We start from the raw sequence: 15,187 nt of genomic DNA, 5'->3' as shown, positions 1-15,187 counted from the left end.
TATGGGAACATATGTTTATGTATGACTGATTCACTTTGTTATAAAGCAGAAACTAACACACCATTGTAAAGCAATTATACCCCAATAAAGATGTTAAAAAAAAAATTGTGTTTGTGAACGCTAGAAATGAGGAAAAGTGAGGGAAGCAGGGTACAAAGTAGCCGGTACCCTATTGCAATCGCTTAAACGATGCTTTAAAAAAAAATACACCATCTGCATCAAATAGCCCCAAATTGGGAATTGTCTGGATTTGGGCTTTTGTTAAAGTTCTGAGACCTGTTTAAAACTAGTTAAATCTTCGGTGGCTGGGACCCACACGCACTGAACTTGGATTGTAAAGATTTTTCCCGAGGTTTTAAAAGTCGAAGAAATGTGAGAGCAAAAGCCTGGAGACAGAAAGTGGAACTCCTCACAAGCAACATTTCCGCATTAAGCGAGACCTCTGCGGTGTAAAGATGAAGTAAACTGTAAAAGGGGGAAATGGAAGGTCATTAGAAGAAGACAATTATCAGGAAACAACCTCTGAACAACAAAAATCAAGCTGCAATTTTTTTTTCCAAGCTGCAATTTGATGGAACAAAGTAATTGAAAATCCTGACTCCCGCGCCCCGCCCCTTCCCCATTTGTCACTTGAAGAAAATCACGTACTCATTACAAATTTAGTGGAACGCATAAAATTATCACGTATTACGGTAAAGCGTAATCTTACTGGCTTTATTTAGACAGGAGAGCAGCGTAGATAACTTGCCAGATACGGATGCACAACTGCTGCAGGGTAAAGTGATGAGGAATATGCATCCCCAGAAACCCTATGCTTGTTTGCATTTCTTAAGCCGCTTCTCAAAATGGCTTTCAAGATGCTTTAAAACCATTAATACCTAGATTCTTACATGGGGTCAGGATCACTAAGTACAAGGTAAGTATTTCACTTGTGAGGGAGAAATTTCTCACAGTAACTTGTGAAATTTACAGCTATTCGGTATATGTTTAACAGCACATTTAAATGTTAAGCAAAACCTAGGGAATCCCAGTCCTTGGAGTATAACAGTTAATCGAAGTCGTTGTGCTAAACACTGTACATAAGTTCTCACTTAATCCTAACAGCAATCTAAATATGGGCATTAGCCATGTTCTGCTATTATAGGTCAAAGTTGCAGTTTGTGCAGACAGCAATTTAGAGTATTTAATTTCATTAGGCGAAATCCTCATAGTAAAATTACAGGGTAAAAGCCAATGAAAAAATCCTGTACATGTTGCCAAAATTGCTTTCCAAAATGGTTTTAAATTTAGCAAAGCCCACATACAGCCGATTACTGGTTCAGGATATATCCAAAGTTTCATTAATGAAGTTAGCCATTTTAGTGCGTCTGTTAGTGCATGCTATGGGCTGTTTGAAGGGCTATGCCCCCCCCCCCCCATATACTCATGTGTTTAAGTCCTAACTTCCACTCCCTCAGAATGTGACTGTATTTGTAGTGTGGACTGAAAAAAATGCACAATGTGAGAGTAGTGAGGTAAGTTTTATTTGGGGCAAAATGCCTGGGGAGATAGCCTCTCAGCTCTGAGGAACTGCTCCCAAGAGGTAGGGGGAGAAGTTAGTGTTATATATGATTTTAGTGAAGGGGGATATGTGCAGTCAAGCACACCTTTTGTCAGAGGGTTGCTGCTAGTCACGAGGAGCAGGTAGGTGTTTCCATTAATGATTTTAGTGCTTTTCTAGATATGAGAAGATGCAAGAAATTGGGCTCATAAAATCTTCTGAAAATATCTATCTGAAGGCCTGTTCTGCCTGTTTTCCCCAAAGCACAGGGTGCCTCATGCCTGATCTCCACTCTGAACTCCTTTCAAGGAGTGTTGAAAGTCAGTGACTGCAGTGGCTAGTGACTTCACTCTTATACACTAGAGCCAGATAGTAAGCGACAATTTTTAGTTGGCAGTAAATAGGGTCTTTACAGAGGTAATATGATTAAATGAGGTCATTAGGGAGGGGCCTAATCCACTTTAGCTGGTGTTTTTATAAAGAGATTGGGAAACACACACCCAGAGGAAAGATGACGTGAAGACAGGAGTTGGTCATCTGCATGCCAAGGAGAAAGGCCTCAGAGTAAACAACCCTGCCCACATCGTGATCTCCCAACTTGTCTCTAGAACCGTGAGAAACTTTTCTGTTGTTTAAACCACCCAGTCTCTGGTACTGTACTTTGTTTTGGCGGCTCTAACTGAGTGCATAACATTAAAAATTTGTTATTTTGGTGGATACTGAACTTGTAACTTTATTTTCTAATTAGTGAAGTTGCACATTTTCTCTTGTGACTTGTCCATTCATACCTTATTGCTTTTCTGTACAGTTCTCTTTTGTCTTATTTTCGTGCAGTTAAACCTATTCCATCTTTACCTCTGTCAAGTTTGTAAACTGAGAAATTCCTTTCTTCTTCAGAGGAATTCTTTGAAATGTTTTAAATTTTTCTTCGGTTTTCTTTAAAAAGGCAACTCTTTTATCCATCTGGAATTTTGATATATCATGTGAGGTGAAATTCTTTTGCTTTTTTTTCTCCATGTCATTTACTGGTTATCCTAACACAATTTATGGAATAACTTTTTTTTTTGGCTGCACTGTGCAGCACAGGGGATCTTAGTTCCCTGGCCAGGGTTCAAACTCGTTCAAACTCCTGCAATGGAAGCAGAGTCTTAACCACCACCAGGGAAGTCCCCTCTTCTCTTTTTTAAATGATTTTTGGATACTGCTTTAAATAAACTATGTATACACTACTGTTTACACTCTATTATTCTAGTCTTATCCCTCACATGTCACAGTTTTAATATTGATATTTGCAGCTTTATAAAGATTGGGATTAATTCCTTTTTCATTATATTTAAAAAATTTTCCATTATCATGTATTCTTCTAGATTTGCTTTATAATTATTATATGGAGTATCACTACCTGAACCACAATTGGTACAAATTGAATTTAAAGAACCACCAATCCATTAGTGAAATAGTAACTGATCTATCCACTTTACTAAACTGATTAAAAGTTGAGTCCTTTGTATTAAAACTTATCTATTTACATGTCTCTTAGGTCCTGAGACTGTGCTCCCATGGAGTAGACAGTGTCCGATGTCCTTTGTATCCAAACCTGGAAGAAGCTCAATAAATTACTTACTAGTTTTAGTTGTTCAAACAACAAAAAAAATGTCTTCAGAAATACCCACCATAGAGATTAAGAATGTGTTGCTAAATGGATTTGGAAATTTCCAAGTTCAACCAAGGTATGAATTACAACTATTCAATTTGCCATTAACCAAAAGGTCTGCAAGCCTTCTACTCAAGAGCTCCAAAGGAGTATCTAACAGGACTCAAGAATTCTAATGAATTCAGGTACAATTCAAGAATGGTGGCTGCAGCAAAAATAGCCATGAAGTCTTCCCTCCCCTGAGAGCAAGGGAGACAAAGGGAGCAGCGAGCAGGCAGAGAAGCAGCACAGCCGGCCCTGAGAGTTAATCATGTTGCGATGTAAATAGAAGTGAGTTTTCTTTCTCCTTCTCCTGAGAGCAAGGGAAAAAAAGGGAGCATCGAGCAGGCGAAAGAAGCAGCACAGCCAGCCCTGAGAGTTAATCACTCCTTGTTTAACTGTCACTAATTTGCAGTAACTGGATTTGTACTTTACAAAGCGAACCTCACTCCCTGACACTACGTAATTTACCTTCGGCACCCATCACCCCTGACTGTGTGTTACATACCCCACCTCTCACTCCGGGCACTTACATTCTACAGGCCCCTTGTAACAAATCACCCCCTATAGTTTTTGAATTTCAGAGACAAGGTCACAGGCCGATAAACGAGAGGCAAATGGACGCAGTTTCCAGACTGCCAGACCCCAATTACCAGGCAGCCTGACGCCAGCTATGACTGTTTTGAAATAATGCAAAGGAAAGGAAGCATGCAAGACCTTCACTACTTTGATCCTTACCATATACCCCGGGCTGTGAGCCCCACATCTAAAATCTCCCGATTCCCAAGGAGGGGGGCCACAGTTGAGGTGCTAGCTTGCTGTCTTCCCTTCTGCCTAGCAGAAAAATAAAGCCATCTCTCTCTTCCTCCAAAATCCCTGTCTCCGTATTTCTGTTCGGCCTCGGTGCACAGGGAAGCCGATTTTTCGGCAACATGGTGAAGCAGATTTCAGGCATAGTTTATACTATCCCTTAAACTCGTATGAGTTTTAACTCCCTTTGCTGTGAAACCATGATTATTTGGCAACTTCTGATAGTCTGGGTCAAGGGTTGGCAAACTTTCTTAAACGGCCAGAGAGTAAATATTCTAGGCTTGCAGGCTATTTGGTCTCTGGCACAGCCAATCATTTCTGCTCTGGTAGCACAAAACAACCAGAGCTACTGCATAAACATGGGAATGGCAGAGTTCCAAGAAAATGTTATCTGCAAAAACAGGTGGCCAGCCCGAGGGCTGCAGTTTGCCAACCTCTTGTCTAGCTGGGGAACCACATTACTTTCGTTTTAAAGAGAACTTGGGTTGATCAGCAATATTGTAGTCTTCTGAGTAGTTTATACTTACTGCCAAGTAATACATGGAACAGAATGTCAATTACCCAACTGCTAATGTGATCAGTGAACCAGTCAATTCAGTGTGAGTGGACAGAAATCAACGTTCTGGATTTTGATCCTCATGGTAGTCTATGAGAGGCCCAAAGGGGAGCCAGTATACCTCCCTATCTATGAGATCCTTATGGGTACAACTAAGCAGACATAAGAATAAGACATAAGAATGAGCTCTAAGAACCCAGAAGTCATATCTGTAGCACTAAAAAAATGGCACAGTTTGGAATAAAAATTGAGGCAATGTCAGTCAGTACAAAAACTTCCTGACAATCAGTAAAATACTCTTAAGAGTGGTGACAAAAATTCAATGACATGTTTGGAGAAGAAAGATATCAAGTATAAGAAGTGGCAAACCAAATTCTGGCCTAAAAGAGGCCTTAATACCAATTCTAGAAACTAATGGTTAAATTAAAAAGGTGAAACAAAACATGAGGGCATTAGTGTAACTGGCCCCTCAGTTTAGTGTAAGGTATGGAAGGTACCAATAGTAATAAGAGAATAACTGCAAGCTAACTCCCTAATTGCAGTTAAGAAAGAATCAATTAGATCAGCCATCTGCAGAAATGATACAAACGAAGAAATGTTTGGTATCAGTTTTAGAAATACCCCAAATCTAACCTAGGTGATCTAGACAGTGAGTGGGACATAGTTCTTTAACAAATCAATGGTAGAGCCTGATAAATGGCCTGATTAGGTGAGAGCCCTGATATGGTTAAGAGCACAGCTTCCATTTACTTGCTACAGAACACTTACTACATGCCAGAAGCTTTATACACACTATTTCATTTAATCCTCACAAGAGTCATGTGAAGGATCATTTATGTATGAGAAAGTTAAAGCTTGGAGATATTAACTTGCCTAAAGTTAATATTAGGGGGCAGAGATGTGATTCAAACCCAAACCAGAACTCTACAACTAATTGTATTTTTCAAATGGATCATCTGTAGAACTCTATCCTGCATTATATTTCTTTTTTACCCTGCATTTTGAAAAGATATATATATATTTTTTAAGAGTTTTATTTATTTATTTATTTATTTTTAACATCTTTATTGGGGTATAATTGCTTTACAAGAAAAGATATATTTTTTAAAAATGTTCCATGGGCACATGAGTTGGGAAATTCTGAGTGTTTACTGTACTTTGAGACTTCTCTGAGCCTTTACTATAAAGACCAGGGAAAATAACAACTGGATTGACCGGCCTTTCCAGGCCATCTCTTTATTTGTCCTTCCTCTTTCTAACTGTATAAAGTAAATAATTAATAGAAAATAATATTTCCAGGATGTGGACTACATATGGTAGGAGCATGTAATTAGGGTGCTCAACAATGCCTGGATTTGAGACTCAGCATTTTAAAATGAATATTTATATGGAAAAACAAAATTAAACATAGGGTTTTTTAAAAAAAATTAAAGAAATGCATTAGGTAATAGTTACAGTAAAGAATACCCTCTAAGAATAGGAGTAAAAGCTGTTTGGCTTCCCTTGGTACCACCAACTCATAGAAGATCTTAGCTGTAAACAAGTAGATCTTAGTTGTAAACAAGCTGTATAATGATGCAATCTCTGACATAATTAAAACTGGGTAAACCATAATAGGTGTGTTCCTTGAATAGTTTGCCAAGTATTTGTCCAGGTCTATTATAGCTACTGAGCAAATGGGTTGGCATGAATAGTTATGTCCTTAATGTGTACATCATTAAGAGGTCGATATGTCTTCTCATTTACTGGTAACTTCTCCAATTCATCTAGAGTCTCCAGACCATCTATTACCCTGAAAGAGAAACAATATAATGTTTGAAAATATCCTGAGATTGAAACATAATATCCAAATACCTATAGCAATTACAGTCTCACCATGTCTCATAGTTCTTTGAATTCCCCAGTTGAGTGTACAATAAAATGTCGCTTTGATTTTCTGCCATAGGTAGGGGCCAAAATTCAGAAACAAAAATTCATTTTTAATGCCTTTAGACAACAATAGCAATGGAAAGGAATATTCCCACCAAAGTATCTAAACATTGCATTCGGCCTCATTCACATGGAATAGCTACAAATGGGGCCAATATAACCAGTCATAAGGTTTTCTTTGTTATAGGAAAAACCTGGAGAAAGTATGTAAGGATGACACTAGTATTATCAGTACTGCCCTACACTGAAGGTCCTGAAGTGGGTGGCCTCTTTGCACTTTATTGTTTAAATACAGTGTTTTTATTTTTTGCTTCTGGACAACAAAAAACAATATTCAGAATAGGAGAAGATAAGTTCAACAGTTATGCCACTTCCAGCAAGCCCACTTCATGTTTCTATCAAGAAAAAATATATATATATTGAGAGCTATCCTTCTAATATGTTCTAGAAAGTTAGTCTAAAACATTTGCTAAGAAAAAGTGGCTTTTTAGATAATACCTCCTAGTGCAATTCAAATCAATTCCTAAGACATACTATGTACTTTAAAAAAAGAACAGATTTCCATTTTATTTTACATTTCCACTAAAGTGATACTATAACCAAAGCCTTTGGATTTTACACCCAAATGTAGGACAATTAAGGTCTTGAAATTACAAGTTTTAAATGCTTTCCCATGGGAAGGAAATCCAAACAAGAGGGGATATAGGTATATGTATAGCTGATTCATTTTGCTGTACAGTAGAAACTAACACAACATTGTAAAGCAACTATACTCCAGTAAAAACTAACTAACTAACTAAAGGCTTTCCTACCTTCTGGGTCAGTAAGAGAGAAAGAGGGTATAAGAAACAGATCTCAGGCAAAAAAGGGCATGTAGAATTGAAGCAAGTAAGCCTAGTTAAGTATCTGGGACATGGGCCCCTTTGAGAACCAGTGGAAAGCTATGTACCCTTTTTCTCAGAAAAATGTATGTGCATATATACAAAACAATTTCAAGGAGGTACTGGACCAAAGATTAAGAATTCTTGTTCTAAACTCTACAGTTTTTTTTTACCAATCCAGTAAGATAAGTCCTAGTAATTACTAATCAATAATTCTGAATGGTGGGTTAAGGGAGAAAAGAAAAAAAAGGGAGTCTGGTGCTCGCTTCGGCAGCACATATACTAAAATTGGAACGATACAGAGAAGGTTAGCATGGCCCCTGCACACGGATGACACGCACATTCGTGAAGCCCACAAAAACTACTAAAGGCTATGATATTCCTTTTCATTGATTATTACTAATCTATAAATTAGACATGTATATGGAATAAAAAAGAAAAGCTGTAGACTCTTCTATTTTTAATTAACCTAGCTTGGCATTCAAACTGTTAAATAAAACAAACCCTAAAACTGTGCCTTGGTTTATTAAGCACAGTAAATATTTGTTGACAAACTGACTTCCTGTTGATTTATAAAAGCAATTCCCAGGTAGAGGGCTTGTAATGGATATTCTTGCAGAGACTGCTAAACACTCCCTAGGATCCAATCTCCCCTTCTTATTCACAGAGGCCTGGTTTTATTGCGAGTGGCAATATGTCTGGCTAAGAAACACTGCCTACCCTCCCTTGTAGGTAAGTTCTGGGCTTTCCAGGAGAGCTCTTGAGAAAGGGGCTGACTCAGCTGGCAAGCACCTTTGCCCTTCCTCCTTCTTCCTACTTGGAGTACAACTGTTCCGGCTGGGGCTGTGCTGCCCAAGCTATGGCCATGAAGTGAGCTTCAGAATGATAGCTAAAGACGGTTGAGAAGAAAGACAGAGGCACCTGGAACACTGGTGATACAATAGAACCACTATCACATACCATCTTGTTTAAGCAACTGTTTTTCAGATGTGTTAGTTGATGCAAGATGCTATTCTTAATGAAAACAGATACATACTGTTAACTTGCATAATGATCCTGAAAAAATAGTACTGGCCCTTCTTTTACAAAATAATAAAACTGAGGCTCAGAGAGGTTGTACGTCTCCCAAGGTCACAGGGCTGTTACGTGGTGGACTTAAATTTCAGGTACATTTAGCTCTCATGCTGCTCTTTGAGTATTAGTTATGCTATCATCACATCCACTCATATGCATCCTTTGCATTGAAATTCCAAAGAAAACCATAACCAGAATACTCACTTTCCAAATACTGTGTATTTCATGTCCAGATGTGGCTGCTTCCCATAGGTGATGAAGAACTGAGATCCATTGGTGTTTGGGCCATTATTAGCCATAGATACAACACCTCTAACGTTGTGCTGAAAAAGAAAGACCAAAGTATTAGCTGTTTTTACATAAGTATTCCAAATAAAGGACTGAAACAAGACGTGCACTCTACCTTCCCAGTATTTAAGGGATCAAGAAAACATGTAATCATCTTCCATTAGGGCTAATCCAAATGTTCAGTTTCTGTATTATCTGTATCTCTGGAAACTTGTATCTAAGTTGTTTATATATATATATATATATATATATATATATATATATATATATCTCAAATCACATTCCCCAGTTAATTTCACCTTTGGAGAAGCAGAGCCACAAACACTTTTGGCAATACCAATGTATAATAGAAATAATCCTTACATTTATATTAAGGAACAGTGTGCTGGCATGAAATGATCAGGCAGACAACAAAACCAAAATCCCCATAATCTCTTCACATATACACTGGACTCTGGCTAGTTTCCTTATCTGTAAAACAAGGGAGGTTGGACTAATTCAGCGGTTTATTCATAATTCAAATGCTCACAAGGGTTACCAGATAATAAATTGATAATTGGGCAGAATGTAAACGTTAGGGAATGGTGGAGCCTGGCAAAAGGAATAGTGTAGCTCTTGCCTCATGACGTTTACAATCTTTTTAAACCAATGGCCATAGAGAATGAATCTGTGGGTCTTCCATCCATGGGCAGTCAGTTTATAACCCCAGGACTGGATGATCTAAGGAAGGCCTTGTCTAACTCTAATATTCATGATACTGTTTGCTATACAAGGGACTGTGTACAGGAATTAAAAGGACTTTACTGATAAGATTGAAGACAGAGCTGTCTTACAGGGAGATGCCCAAATATAAAATATACTAAAGGTAACGCCAATGATTACTCTACCTTTAGCTATTCATCAGGGGACACTAATAAGACAAACTACAGAGATGCAGCTTCATAGAGATATTAATGCTTTACCGTTCCCTAAAAGGTGACTACCAATAACATATGTAGTGTTTGATACATACATAAGAATATATGTACCACTTACAACTTAATAAAATCAGCACCCATTAACCTATTTCCAAGTTTTAAGAATTAAAATTTACCAAACTGTTGCATATGCCTATGTGCTCCTCTCAGTTATTACTTCAGCCTCTCCAAGAGGTAACCCGTGTTCTGATATCTTTACATTCAATACATGCCTATACAATATATTGTTTCCTTTTGCTTGTTTCTGAGCTCTATAAAATAGTATCATACTATTTGTAGTCTTCTGGGAAATGATTTCTACACTTAACATTATGTTTCTAAGATTCATACATGTATACATAGCTGTAGTTCTGATTTCTTTCACTGTATAACATTTTACTTCTGAATATACTACGACTTGTCCATTCAAAGATCAATAGACATTGTTTCTAGACTTTTGTTATTACCAATAGTACTCTAGGAACACTCTTGTACATGCTTCCTAGTGCACATGTACATGAATTTCTCTAGGGTAAACATGTGGGAATGGAATTTCTGGGTTAGAGTACATGAATATTCAATACGCATCCTCAACTCTGGTATATAAGAAAATAGTTCTTAACCTTGTCTGTCTAGGAATCACGAGGGAACCTTAAAATACAATCGAGGTCCTAATCAGTTCTACTGACTTTTTCTCTAGACTTAGGGAGGTAAGGCCCTAATCTTTTATAGTTTTAAAACTTCCACAGGTGAATCTGTAACAGCAAAGTTTGAAAACCACTGGCATAGGATGACAGATTAGTACCAAGGAAGCAGTCATTCATTAATGCCTAAAAAATCATTTCATTTCCAATTCAGAAAAAGGATGACTTTTTTTTTTTTTTTTTTTTTTTGCGGTACGCGGGCCTCTCACTGTTGTGGCCTCTCCCGTTGCGGAACACAGGCACCAGATGCGCAGGCTCAGTGGCCACGGCCCACGGGCCCAGCCGCTCCGCGGCATGTGGGATCTTCCCAGACTGGGGCACGAACCCGTGTCCCCTGCATTGGCAGGCAGACTCTCAACCACTGCGCCACCAGGGAAGCCCAATTATTTTAACCTGTATTATTACAACATATGTATCAAAGTTTCCAAGTGTAAACATAGCATGAAAAAATAGATTTTGAAGTATTTTGGATTTACCTTAAGATATTCACTGTATTCATCTTCAAATTTCTTGCCCCAGATACTGCTACCTCCTCTTCCAGTACCTATATTACAAGACGAACAAATGAAAGAAAGTATTTAATTAAAGCTGAAAAAGGGTTCATTTTCTAAACATAAGGGCTAGTTTATATAGCATAACCCTTTAAATACAAATAAAATTTGGTACGTCCTCTCTTACTTACCAAAATTGAACTTTAAAAACCATAAAAATAAAATATCTCTACAAAAACCAAAACCCCTCCTTATCAATATTGTTCATACTTTAGGGCTCGGTGCTAGTACCTTCTGCTTAAAAATTTCTTGCTAAGGTAAGTTATAAAAACCCCACATGCTTTTATTTTTCTCTTCTTTGTCTAGTCTCTTCTTCACACTACATACCCTAGGTATACACCCTAGGTATTACTGGAATAACTTACCTGTTGGATCTCCTGTTTGAACCATGAAACCCTTGATATTTCTATGAAATATACAGCCATTGTAGTAATTACTGGCACAAAGAGCCAAGAAATTCTGAAGAGAATAAAAACAATGATTGAGAAATGATGTAGCAGAAGATAAGAACCATTTAAGATTTAAGAATATTTAAGATAAAGAACCAATTGTAGGGACTTCCCTGGTGGCACAGTGGTTAAGAATCTGCCTGCCAATGCAGGGGACATAGGTTCGAGCCCTGGTCCAGGAAGATCCCACATGCCGCGGAGCAACTAAGCCTGTGTGCCACAACTACTGAGCCTGCGCCCTGGAGCCCGCACACCTAGAGACCATGCTCCACAACAAGAGAAGTCACTGCAATGAGAAGCCCACTCACCACAACTAGAGAAAGCCTGCGCACATTAACAAAGACACAACACAGCCAAACAAACAAACAAAAAAAAGCCAATTGTATTTATTGAAAACACTACAACAACCTATTTAAATGATATCTTTTAGGCATTACTTTGGATAATGTCACTGCCTAAAACTCTTCAATAGCTTCCTTCTGCTCTTGAAATAAAATGCAAAATCCTCAGGAGAGCCTAGCAAGCCCTGCATGACCCAGCCTACTTCTATATCATCATAATGATAATAACCCCTTCCCTGCTGCTTACTGTGTTAACCCCATCAGGCTTCTGAAAATTCATCCAAAAAATACAGGCTTTCCCACCTTAAGGCCCTTGTACCTGCTATTTCTATACCTGGAATGTTCTTTTTATAAGTCCTTCCAGAGAGATGCCTTCATTACCTTTCACACTCAGTTTTTTGTTGTTTTTTTTTTGCGGTACGCGGTCCTCTCACTGTTGTGGCCTTTCCCGTTGCGGAGCACAGGCTCCGGACACGCAGGCTCAGCGGCCATGGCTCACGGGCCCAGCTGCTCCACAGCATGTGGGATCTTCCCCGACAGGGGCACGAACCCGTATCCCCTGCATCGGCAGGCGGACTCTCAACCACTGCGCCACCAGGGAAGCCTTCGCACTGTTTTTAAAGCATCACTTTCTTGGCTAGGCTTGCCCTCACCTTCTTTTAAATAAATCCTTTCCCATTATTCTCTATCTCACAACTTTATTTCCTTCAAAGCATTATTACCCTCTAGAATTACTTTTTTTCTAGAATGAATCTTCCCCCCTGCCTATCTTCCCGGGTAGAATATTAGCTCCACAATAGCAAGGCATGTCTCTTGTTCATCACTGTAGTTCTAGTTGCTGGCAAGATAGCCTTCCATAAATAAATTACTTAATGAATGAATATATATAGCTGACTCTTTTTCCTTCTTGTATTTCTCTCTTTTTTTTTTTTTTGGCTGAGCCACGAAGCTTGCAGGATCTTAGTTCCCTGACCAGGGACTGAACCTGGGCCATGGCAGTGAAAGCACCAAGTCCTAACCACTGGACCGCCAGGGACCGCCTCTTTTTTCCTTGTTTAAATGACAAGGATAGAACCTTGTCATTTAAACAAGTAAAATAATGTATGGAACAGTTCTCTTACCTAATATCTAATGATTATTTACATTTCTTGAGGAAAATGAGCCAAAGGAAAAAGATACCAGCCACTCTGTGGTTAGAGAAAAATTCTCTACCCTTTCTTTGATCCAACTTTGACATCAGAAAAAGAAGTGTAAATTAGACCAGAAATTATCATTGTGGGTTTTTCTTGACAATAGTTTTATAGAAACTTTTTTTTGGATGTTGTTTAAGTTAGATGACTCAATTTCAAAATGGTTATCCTGTTGCATTAACTCATCTTTTATACATACATTACGCTACTCACTTCACATGTTTTGGGTGTCCTCTCACAGAAGACTTCGATTTTAATATCACCTACATCTGTATGCAGTGTCACCGACTAAAAAGGAGAGAGAATGTGAGAACGAATGAGATTTCTTCAGGTGACTTTGTGCACTGTATCATTTCCCTAACTAGATATTAAAGATAACTACCTGAATAAAAACAGAAAGAAACACCATTTCAGAGATGATCCACCCACACAGTATCTCTGAGAGATAAGTTGTATTTCTTCAAAATTTATTTCAGCAGTAGAAAAAAAATTCCAGAAGAGAAATATAAATGTTAAGGTAAAATGATATCTATGTTAAAATATTTGGGAGCAAATATTGTGATGGAAATAATCATTTTAAGTTTGAATATTTCATCAATAAAAATAAAAAGTTTTTATGTATTACTGACTTAAGTGGCAATTCACTAAGTCATTAATATATATTGAAAAATAGTAAGAAAATGACTTTTACAAACATAGTTTCCACCATCTCCCTTATGTAATTTAATTGCGAGAGACTTAAAAAACAATTTCTTTCTCCACTAAAGACAACAGACATAAAAAGCGTCAGTGTTTTCAGATCGTAAAAGTGCAAAGGTAACCAGAGTACTTCTTCTTGCTTGCTTTTTGTTTAATCTGTTGTTTTGGTAGCTAGAATATTCCTTTTGTTACCCCATTCCAGAGAGGGTGGAAAACTTCTGAGGCTTCCTTTTAAAATTCTCTTCTTACAATAGTTGTCCACCTTAGATCAAGAGCAAAAGGATCCAATCAAAATGACCACACCTGGCTATACTCTTCTGACCCTGCAACACCACCTTTCCATCTCTATCCATCTTGTATCAATCTTTTTCCATAAAAGGTAAATTCTGTGTTTTAAGTGAAAAACATAAAGAATCTGAAATCACTTTACACTGTATGCTTCTACAGATTATCATTGCTCTGTTTTGTCACTGAAATTTCCATGCAGTTTTATTTCCCTTGACTGAATTTCTAAAAATTACTTATAATGAAAGACATTCATAAGAATTCTGTAAAATTTACCATTTTTCTTCTTGATGCTTTCAGGAAGTACTGTTACTTTCTCAGTTTACTGAGAGAAGTTCAAAAACGAGCCTCTATTTCCAAAAGAAAAAACAATTAAATTCACTTCCCTCTCTTAACTCACACTTGCTCATCTTTACCGCATATTTAAGAGAAAAAGTCTCGATGAGCACCCATCCTGCCCCAAGTAATAAAAACCCGGTTATGAAAGCGATCAGGCGATACTACTCGTCTCAAGCCCCTCAACTCCTACTTCCACTGCTCACTCTTCACGGGCCGGGTACATTCCCGCCTTGGGGTCTAAGCACTGGGTGTTCCCCTTGCCTGGAACACGTACACTCAGACATCTGTACGGCTATTTTCCTCACCTCCAAGTCTCTTCTCGAAAGTCTGGTCTGGACCTGATAACTCTATTTAAACCTGCCTTAACGATTTCCTTTTCCATAGCACTTAGCACTAATATACTCTATGCTTTACTAATTGTCTTATTTCAACAACACCCTCCCCGTACAGAATACTCACTGGAAGCAGTCCAAGAACTAACAGACACAGCGCTCTGCGAGCATTTGAGTTAAGTGAATGAAAGAATAAGTGACGTTACCCCATACTTACTTAACCACTTCGATTAGCACAGCGGTTGTTAAAAGAGCAAAGGTACAATCGCAGTTGCCCCCACGGGTCTGCAGATTCGAAATTAAGTTTCTTCAGGCCACCGGAGGTCGAGCAAGGGACCTATTAGAGAGAACGCCCCTCACCCGCTCGCCTCCTCCCTCCGCCCCCTACTCCCTGTCTCAAACCAAACGACTAGAACTAGGGAGACACTAATTTCTCCCCACCAGGTACACTTTTGACTATGAAAGGGTCAAAATTATCTTTTAATAATTACACTAGGACAACAAGCGTAACTCTGGTCATTCTCTAGAAGTGCCTCGGGCTCAGTCGCAAAGCCGGAAAGACCACCTCCG

General features: G+C 38.4%; 1 protein-coding gene, 1 long non-coding RNA gene and 1 other non-coding gene across 3 annotated transcripts; 2 read left to right on the top strand and 1 right to left on the bottom strand.

Moving 5' to 3' along the window:
* The first annotated feature begins 14 nt into the window (after positions 1-14).
* On the top strand, positions 15-4,106 carry LOC109550560 (uncharacterized). Its single transcript, XR_002177100.3, has 2 exons — positions 15-2,152; positions 3,081-4,106. It is a non-coding gene; the product is annotated as an uncharacterized lncRNA (long non-coding RNA).
* On the bottom strand, positions 2,284-15,184 carry PPIL3 (peptidylprolyl isomerase like 3). Its single transcript, XM_004314065.4, has 7 exons — positions 14,835-15,184; positions 14,223-14,296; positions 13,176-13,250; positions 11,348-11,441; positions 10,908-10,975; positions 8,688-8,806; positions 2,284-6,391 (listed from the first exon to the last, which is right to left on the bottom strand). Exons 2-7 carry the CDS (start codon positions 14,223-14,225, stop codon positions 6,265-6,267), a joined length of 486 nt encoding a protein of 161 aa, XP_004314113.1. The 5' UTR covers positions 14,226-14,296; positions 14,835-15,184; the 3' UTR covers positions 2,284-6,264.
* On the top strand, positions 7,668-7,774 carry LOC117313110 (U6 spliceosomal RNA). Its single transcript, XR_004527572.1, has one exon. It is a non-coding gene; the product is annotated as a U6 spliceosomal RNA (small nuclear RNA).
* Positions 15,185-15,187: the final 3 nt, after the last annotated feature.

This window comes from Tursiops truncatus, chromosome 7, assembly GCF_011762595.2.
Source record: "Tursiops truncatus isolate mTurTru1 chromosome 7, mTurTru1.mat.Y, whole genome shotgun sequence".
Lineage (NCBI taxonomy): Eukaryota > Metazoa > Chordata > Mammalia > Artiodactyla > Delphinidae > Tursiops > Tursiops truncatus.
Note: the sequence above shows the minus strand (reverse complement) of the source record. Positions and strands in the feature narration are given on the sequence as shown.

What these genes read in the sequence shown, in the direction of transcription:
- PPIL3 (XM_004314065.4), bottom strand. An exon ending in GGACACCCAAAACATGTGAA is followed by an intron (nt 11,442 to 13,175) that starts GTGAGTAGCGTA and finishes TATTCTCTTCAG; the next exon opens with AATTTCTTGGCTCTTTGTGC. An exon ending in TCAAACAGGAGATCCAACAG is followed by an intron (nt 10,976 to 11,347) that starts GTAAGTTATTCC and finishes CTTGTAATATAG; the next exon opens with GTACTGGAAGAGGAGGTAGC.